General features: G+C 34.2%; 1 protein-coding gene across 1 annotated transcript in view; it reads right to left on the reverse strand.

Moving 5' to 3' along the window:
* Positions 1 to 2,507: 2,507 nt before the first annotated feature.
* The window catches only part of CAND1 (cullin-associated and neddylation-dissociated 1), a 36,984-nt gene continuing 30,253 nt past the window's right edge, over positions 2,508 to 9,238 (reverse strand). The window contains exons 12-15 of the mRNA XM_004675918.2: positions 7,864 to 8,033; positions 7,608 to 7,772; positions 5,959 to 6,066; positions 2,508 to 4,544 (exon numbers count right to left, since the gene is read on the reverse strand). Coding sequence (XP_004675975.1) covers positions 4,320 to 4,544; positions 5,959 to 6,066; positions 7,608 to 7,772; positions 7,864 to 8,033 — 668 coding nt within the window. The 3' untranslated portion in view covers positions 2,508 to 4,319. The remainder of the gene's footprint in view (positions 4,545 to 5,958; positions 6,067 to 7,607; positions 7,773 to 7,863; positions 8,034 to 9,238) is intronic.

Here is a 9,238-nt window from a genome sequence, read left to right on the forward strand (position 1 = left end):
ACATTTCTATTAAAAGTATAAATTCTGAAGTGTGGATTTTATTTCTAGATCAAGGAATTAGTAGTTTATATCCAGACCTTTTAGGGAAGCTTAACTTCTTGGATGTTTCCAAGCATATGCAGTATCTTAAAAGTATTACACTAGGATTATAAAATTATCATCACACACATTTACCTAACCAAGTAGTTAGGATTATATTAAAAGTGTTATAAATAAAAGCTTTCCAGAGTAACAGGATTATGGCAGGCTATTAAAACATGAGGTTACCAAGGCATTATATACTAACCAGTTCTGGAGTATAATTCTTCATATAATTTTCATGAGAGAAATGTGCATCAATCACTAGTTACTGGTGATGGCTGAATACGGACTTCACATACCCCCTAATCTGGAAAGAAATTTCAGTTCACAGAATATAAACCACTTTTCTGAGACCTAAATGCAACAATTTAACTTACCCAGGTCACCACTGTAATTAATTTAGATCAGACTTAAAAAGGACTGGTAAGATTACAAATTAGAAAAAATCATACTGAAACCTGACACACAAGACACTGCAGGGTCTGACAAAAAAAGAAAGTTATGTGCAATACTCCCTCTAGTACTTTTGAAATTATTGTATGATGTCTAGTGAAAGACCTCACTTTGAATTTAGTGCTTTTGTTACAAAAAGTAAAAACATATAGTTGATAGCTCTTAACTTAAACTGATGAGTACAGGTTCGGTTATTTTTTCTAGTTTCGTAAGTAACTTACTCTCTATTGTAAAGGACAGTGCTTTCATTGCACATCTTTAAGAGCATGACTTTATCTAGCCATGGCAGCATCTCAGCAAATATTTCCATGTGTTCCAATTTTGAGTATCAAACTGGAAGTTATTCAGTTAAAAAGAGTATCCTTTTAGCAAACAATAAAATGAACTGTCACTATATTGTCCAATTCTCATCCCACAGGGGATACATTTCAAAACAGGTATGACTCTTATGTTGGCAATGGTTTGAAAATTAGTATTCAATTTAAGATAGATCTAAATCCAAAATTTACTTAATAACACACATTTACTAAGCATATCTAGAAGTTGGCAGTTTTGGTATGCAGAAAACATTATTTCAACTTTTCAAATTGTTAAATATTACCATGTACTATGTCGCTAACTAAATATAGCCTCTTATGGTTTACTAACCAGCTAAATAAACTTTACAACAATTAAGGGTTTTTATATATTTGTTTTGAACCTCAATTGTGCTTACACAATCAATCATACTCTTATGTCTGAGTCTGAGCTAAAGCTATCAGTACATCCAAAGATATTAGGATATCAGTATATCGTAAGATATTACATCCTAAGATAATTTCCTATATCAATCATTTACCTAACAATGATCTAAATGGGTCTGGTTGCTTATTGCTATATAAAAATATTCAAAGCACTTGATGTTATACTCCAAACCCTTTTAGGAATTAAATTCCCACTAAGTATCATTAGTTATTACTGAATACATGACCATTTTTACAATTACCAGTGCTATTAATTTTATACATAACTTTTTAAGTTAGGCCTTACCACACCAAATTTCTTTTCTGCTTTAGTTTCCTAAGATTACCTAGCCTCAAAACTCAACCCCATCTTTCTTGAAAAAAAATCAAGCAGATTTAACTGTCAAGAAAACCAGCAGTCACTATTAGATTCCAGCAGAACCTATATATGAAGAGTTGCTAAGCAGACTTTTAGTACATATAAACCTGTAAGCAGTATGTGCGCGCAGACTCTGGGCCCTACACCTTGCCATTTCCAATCAACCATCAGGACCAAATCACCAATGGAGGTTCAGCATTTCAAACCTGAATATTTTTCTGTTGCTAATATATGTGTGTGTGTGTGTGTATATATATATAGTGTTGACCTACTAAACAATGGGGGCTACGGGTACTGATCCCAGAATAGTTGAAAATCCCTGTATAACTTTTGACTCTACCCAAAGTTTTTACTACTAAAAACTTAGTGTTGACTGGACACCCTATGGAAAATATCAAACCAATTTATATATATTTTGTATGTTGTAAGCATTGTATACTGTATTCTTACTACAAAGTTGTAGAGAACAGTATAGAAATCTAAAGGGCAAATCATAATACTGTACTGAATTTATCAATACTGTCAACATGTGACCTATTTACAAGGAAATTTGTGTACAAGGGGACCCATGAAGGCGACAGCCATACTGTTCAAGGATTAATAAACTGTATATATAAAAACTGAAAACATTAACTACTGGAAAGGAACAGAATATTTTTGTATTTCAAAAGATAAGACTTTCAGCTATATTTTAAAAAACTGGCTACCCTGCAAGGCTCAAAAAGAAAAAACAAAAAACATGCATCTTCAAAGTTTAAAAAAAAATGGGGGGGTAGGAAGAGAGAAAAATCCAATACATTAAAGTATTTGGATTTAACTTTAGGCAATTAATAACTAAAACATTCACACAACATATGCATGTCAGTCTCCTATTTGGTCCTAGAGCCTGCAGTATTGTAATTTATTGTGAAACCATGTAACCAAATACTTAAAATATATCCACAACATCTATTCCACGGTAATGCATAATACATAATATACTAACATCTCAAAATAAATTTCTATTACAATTTTATGCAAATTATAGTATAAGATTATCACCTGCCACATTTTGAAAGGGCACCAATTTCATGTAACATTCCATGTCAATGTACTAGTCAAAACCCTCAATGGTGTTTTGTGCATTATCATCTGAACACTAGAAAATAAGCTGTTAACCTGATAACCACAGTTATGTTAAAATGATTAAAATCACTGCATATTCAGATGTTAAAGCAGGTAAGTAATACAGCAAGAAAAGTATTTCTAATTCACAGTTTCAAAAATAAAGGGTGCAGTTTTCAAATATCTGATTGCTTAGATTGGTCATTCAATTTAACAACTGCCTCCTTCAGTACATGTAAACTATGTTTGCACAGCATTAGGAGATGTCTTTTATTTCAGAAATTAGTTCTTACTGTTACAGGAGCACCACAAATTTGAAGAGGCTACAGTGTGAAATGAAATCACTGAATGATATGTCAAATAAAAATTTAACTATATGTAAGGTACTGCAAAAACCTTTGCTTCCCCACAGCACAGACCCCTTAATCAGGAAATATAGTCAACACTCATCAAATACAATATGTAAGTCAGATCTACAAAAAAGGGGGAAATCTAACTTAACTAAAGAAAAATATTTTTTAGCTAACAAACCTGTGAGAGCCGGCTTCAGAATTTTCCTAAAAATAAAATTCAAAAGCATACACAGTATTTGTATCCTTCCATAAGGAATGTATATATCCGAAAGGAATGAAAAGAAAAATCTGGTTTTAGGAATTTCTAAGTGGAAGTACACACACACACACAAATGGTTAACTGGAAAAAAGAAAAAAAAACATCAAGTACTTAAATATTCAAAATTTAAATGTATACGAAAATTTATAATAGAAAAAAGTGGCAAACTGTTATGACTTGATCTGCTGAAAACATCTGCAAATTCACACTGGCATTAATAAAACCAAAGTTTCAAAAATTTACTCCTCTTTCTCTCTCTCCAGATATGTTTTCTGTGCAAAAATAAATATCTGAAAATTGCACTAATACAATAATACTTATTTTTAACTTTTGTATTGTGAATAATTCTGCACATGCTGCTTTACAGACAATACATATTTGTAAACTTGCTCATGCAAAATTAGTGTGCAGCAGGGACATCATTAGTCCCTGTACTTAAAAAAATGACACTCATTTTTTTAACTGCCAAATCCTCTGAAATATAAATCTTACAGATAAATTCTTGTCTGCCAGCTAAAAATCAATTTATGTGGCTGAAACAAAAGTTATACAAGAAAAGAAACATGGTTTTTGTCTTGCAGAATATTTGATTTTTAAATAAGACAAATTATAAAAGAAAGAAATTCATGGTCACAAAATTTTAACATTTTAATCCTAAACATTACAGAGCAAATAGATACTGGACCCTATTTCCATACTTCATAAAATCTAACTTTTAGTTCCCATTTTAAATGTTGCCCTAACCACTGAAACATTAGTGGTTTTACAACCGCTGGCTTATGGAAATACATATTTCTGAAATAAATGCTACAAAAACAACAATGGAAGAAAGCCAAACAGTCCCCATGAAGGAAAAAAAGTGGAACATTTTGAAGCTTTTAAACACTTCTCTTTCCATGTCTTATGATTAACTTGTCAATTCAGTGCATCGTATGGTCAAAGAAATGGTCCCCACATTGAACAAACATCTAACTAGTGTCCATTGATTCCAAGTTAGTGGATGATGAATCTTTTTGGATACTTTCAAAGATGGCTGCCAGTTCAGGATTAGAACTGATCTGTGACTGGAATTCACTCATTAGTGGACTCTTTTCTGCTTCTGGAATTGTTAGCAGGGCTGCTACTGCTCTCATGGCTGATCGCTTTAATTCATCTTGCTTTTCAAACTCTTGTTTCACTGAATTTGCCTTTACCTGTAACATGGATAAATGAGTATTAAAAACTATACAACTCTTAATACGAACAAAATTGAAACCCAGAAACTAAGGAAAATTACTTTTAGAGGTCGAAATATCAAACTTCATAGCATAAGTGTTCCGTATTAAAGCTTTTTAGCAAGAGTTGGCTCTTTTCTTTTCTTTTTAAAGATTTATTTATTGGGCCCTCCCTGGTGGCGCAGCGGGTTAAAGCACAGCACTGAGAAGCTGAAACACTTCTGCATGAGTTCAATCCCTGGCTGCCCGGAAGGTGATCCACATGGTGCGGCAGTCTTCTCCTGACCCGCACACTGCTCCCCTCAGCATTGTACTTTGTTGATCTGCCTTTTCTGCTCCCCACGCTGTCTCTGGTGAATCCTCTCACCACATCTGCACCTCTGGCCTACACCCCAGTTCTATATGCATAAATAAATAAATCTTTTTTTAAGCATACAGAACTGGTGTACAGGCCAGAGGTGCAGGGGTGGTGAGAGGATTCACCAGAGACAGCGTAGGGAGCAGAACAGGCAGATCAACGAAGTACATTGCTGAGGGAGCAGCGGGCCATCAAGAGAAGTCTGCCACGCCATGTGGGTCACCTCTGGGGTGGGGATCAAACTGAAATGGCCTTAGCTGTGCTTTAACCGGCTGCACCCACCAGGGAGAGCCAGCTCCTTTTTTTTTTTTTTTTTTTAAGAGGACATTTTACACAAAACCTCATCATAAAAAAGAGCCATCATAGTGAAACTGGGTCCCAGAATCTTTTTTTTTTTTTTAAGATTTATTTATTTATTCATATGGAACTGGAGTAGAGGCTAGAAATGTGGATGGTGAAAGGATTCACCAGACACAGAGAGGGGAGCAGAACGGGCAGACTGACGACGAAGTACACTGCTGAGGGGAGCAGCAGGCAGGTCAGGAGAGGTCTGCCACGCCATGTGGTCACCTCCGGGGCAGGCGGGAATCGAACTCATGCGGAAGTGGCTTAAGCTTCTTAGTGCTGTGCTTTAACCCGCTGTGCCACCAGGGAGGGCCCAGAATCTTATCTTTTTAAAGTTCTGCTTTGGTCTCCAACAAGAAACTACTCCACTGATAGACTGTGCCTTAATTACTTTTGTAGCACCTTTTGAATCTATGAAATCTGTAACTTTCTACCACCTACTCTACAGGAATTAAGCAGTTCCTGTTTTAGGCATTATCACACTTTATCCCATCCATAGCAGCACTTCTAAAAAATAAAGTTATGACTAGCATGTAACAGTGGATTTTCTAAAATCCACAATCAACTGGTTAACTTTTAAAACCACTGCTACACATGGCGCTTACATGGCTACACACCTGAAAAATTACAGAACTGACTAGGAATCCTGAATATACCAAATGTGGTCAAAATCAATCTGTAGATGATTACCTTAGTTGTACATGTAGCTCGTAATGGCTCAACAAGTCGGTCCAATCTCTGCAGTACTGCACTTGGACAAAGGGTAGAGAGTCTCACCAACATTAAAAATGTTAGCATCTATTAGGCATGAAAAAAAGACAAAATTCACTTTAATGTCATCTGGAATTAAAGATATGCTCAAATTTCTCTGAGGAAGTTTAGTTTTAAGTGCTAGCAAAAACTTACCTAGAATGGGCCCTAAACAACAGAACCAGAAGAGTGGTTCTCAATTTTAGCTACACATGAGCACTGAGAACTTTTGAAATATTACTATTTCTCAGCCCCACTAAAGACATGGTCCATGGACTCAATATTTTTTAAAAAGCTCACATGCAATAGATTTTAAAACATCACTAAACAAGAAAATAAATGGAAGTTGGAGAAAAAGCTTTATAATCTAATTTCCAATGACTTATTAGCAGATTTGCCTTGAACAAAAAGACTTTGTGATTGATTAATCCATAATGAAAGCCAGTAAGCCTTATTCTTTTTTTCTTTAAGACTATAAAGTACACAATTAAACTGGAAGATCCTATTGCTACTTAGGGGACCCTCATCACTGAATGGAGAGGATCAGGTTACTAAACATATGGAAACATGAAAGTTGGAGTTCTGATACCATAGCTGAATTACAGCTCAACGACTTTTTGCCCTACTTGAAAAAAAAGCCATGAATGAAAGCACAAGAGAGAAAATGCACTTAATTTTTAAAGTCACCCTTTCATAATTCATATTTAAAAGCTTTGAGTTTTCAAGCAAGAGATGATGGGTTTGAATTTGGATTATGATATAGTGATAGAAAAAGAAAGTAAATTGAGTCATTTTTTAAAATGGAATTTCTACGGATTGAATAACAAAGTGAGAATATACAGCTTCACCAAGAAATATACTCATTCTTTAGTTATCTCAATTTGGAGCTAACTGTATTAACCATAACAAAAATAAAACAAAGTTATCAGCAAAACATATAAAACAGACATGAACAAAGGAAAATACAGAGCAGTTATAAGCAGAGTTCATTCTCAAAGCCAAAGTGGGATGATTTCTCTCTAGTTGCTTCTATACAGATTGTTTTGTGTATCTGAAAACAATTCTCCCAATGTTATCCTTTAACAAAATTCTTGATGTTAAATTCAGTCAGTACACAATATTAGAAAACAAAAACCTCCTTCATTCAGGTAAACAGTTATCATGCGGAACAAGCCTAAAGACAACCACAGATAATTAGCCATGCCAATGACTAAGTTTTGGAAACAAAACTTTCTGTAGGTGTTAACTACAGTTAAGTCAAAAAAGGATCATGGATTATACTTGGAACAGCAAAATCTGAACTGTTTTTGAATAACAGGATCCTAGGGACTATTCACTAAGTGAGCTGCACAGAGAATTTCTTACAGTTTTCATTCTATTAGATTTTACTTCCTCCTCAATGTAAAGGTTTCCTGATTTCTCCTGTATATGTCACTGCTTTTTAACAATGTTTCACTATTATGTTCACTATTAGTTTACAGCACACAGTAAAAATCAAGACAAGCAAAGCAATTTCACAAGAGCAACTTTAAGGGTGATAATCATTATAGCAAAATTATCTTAACAGTGTACAAACACAAATCACTTACCTTAATATCATAATGGTCCTTTAAACCATCTTCAACATGATTTAGAAATTCAAAGATATCTAGTCTATCAAGACAACTATCCAGAAGTGTGTACATACACTCAAAAGCTGCCTTTCTAATATCTAGGCCATCATCAACAGTATGCTTAAATGGACCCATTTCTACCTGTTGAAACAAAAATACACAAAGCAAATATGTGGATATAGTTAAATAGTAAAAAGAAAAATGCAGATAAAAACACTGTAATCTAACTTACCTCTCTTATAAGTTCCTTTCTAACTTTTGTTTCATTGTAAAGATGTGGAAGAACAGTATCTAGAAGATCCCTTATTAAAGATGGTTTATTATGTGCCGCTGAATTGAATGTGACCAAGGCTACTCTTCTTACATTCAAATCTGGATCCTCCAATGTTTTTAAGAAATCACCTAAAAAATTATCAAAGCAGCAACATACAGTATGGGAAGCTTAAAATCTACTTTTCTAAATTAACAATTAAGGGAGATCACAGAACATGATGAAATACGAAGTAAAATACACAACTACTGTTGGTAGCACACAAATTATGATGTCTAAATCTGAGTGGATTTAGTTGATGCTTACCTTTGATTACCTATAAAGCAGAGGGTAAAGAGTGAGTGCCCCAAAAGTTCCCCAATCACTTTCTAAAGAGATAGGTTGCACAGAAAGTCCAGCAGCAACCACAAGGACTAGTAACTTGAGTAATTATCTTTAGTTCAAAATTAGTACTTTCACTAAAAGCAACAAACAAAAAATAGTAAGACAAAGATCTACAATCTGATCAAGATGAAACACTGCTGAGTTACATATTAAGAGAGGGCAAAGAAAAAAATGTGTTTCCCAAGCCCCATTTTCATACCTTCAACAAGAAACACATAAATATTTGTGTTTATTTCAAGAAATATATTTGAAACAACTCAGATGGTAATCCAAACCATTGCACAACTGTATTAATTTGTAAGTTGCTATAGACAAGAGGCTCAATTTATGAGTATTATAAAATTTAAGGAATACTGAACAGAGTAAATAGCATGTGTATTTCAGAACCAGATACATCACTGACGTTTACAAGAGCTGCTTATTCAACATTATGCTACTGCAACCTTACCTGCAGTAGTCTTAGAATGCACAGGGCAATAGAAGTGTCAGAAGGACTTGAGTAATTACAATGCAATTGATAATATGGGAGGAAATACTTTTAAGTATCACAGATGGGTAAATCAAGTATGTCCACATAAGAAAGCTCCTGCAGTTAATTTAAAAAGCTACCTTGAGTTCAAAAGGAATTTAAAACATGTAATACTAAACCTCTGCCTGCTTAAAAATCAGTAAAACAGTAAATGAGAATAAAAAAACTTATGTTTCTGCTTTCAGAATATGCATGTCCAAAATATTGCTATTATGGACAAACACTGATATAGACTAGGATCAATGGCACCCAATTCCTTGGTCAAGGAATTTCAATTTTTAAAAAGCTTCCTAGGTGATTCTAATGTTCATATAGTCATTAAAATAATGAACTGTGTCTTAGCAAGGTAGCAGGTTATAAAATCAACACACAAAAGTCAGAGGCTTTCTTATACACAAACAATCAAGCAGAAGAAACAGAGAT

Source organism: Condylura cristata, unplaced genomic scaffold, assembly GCF_000260355.1.
Source record: "Condylura cristata isolate star-nosed mole 26May11 unplaced genomic scaffold, ConCri1.0 scaffold00004, whole genome shotgun sequence".
In the NCBI taxonomy this organism is placed as follows: domain Eukaryota; kingdom Metazoa; phylum Chordata; class Mammalia; order Eulipotyphla; family Talpidae; genus Condylura; species Condylura cristata.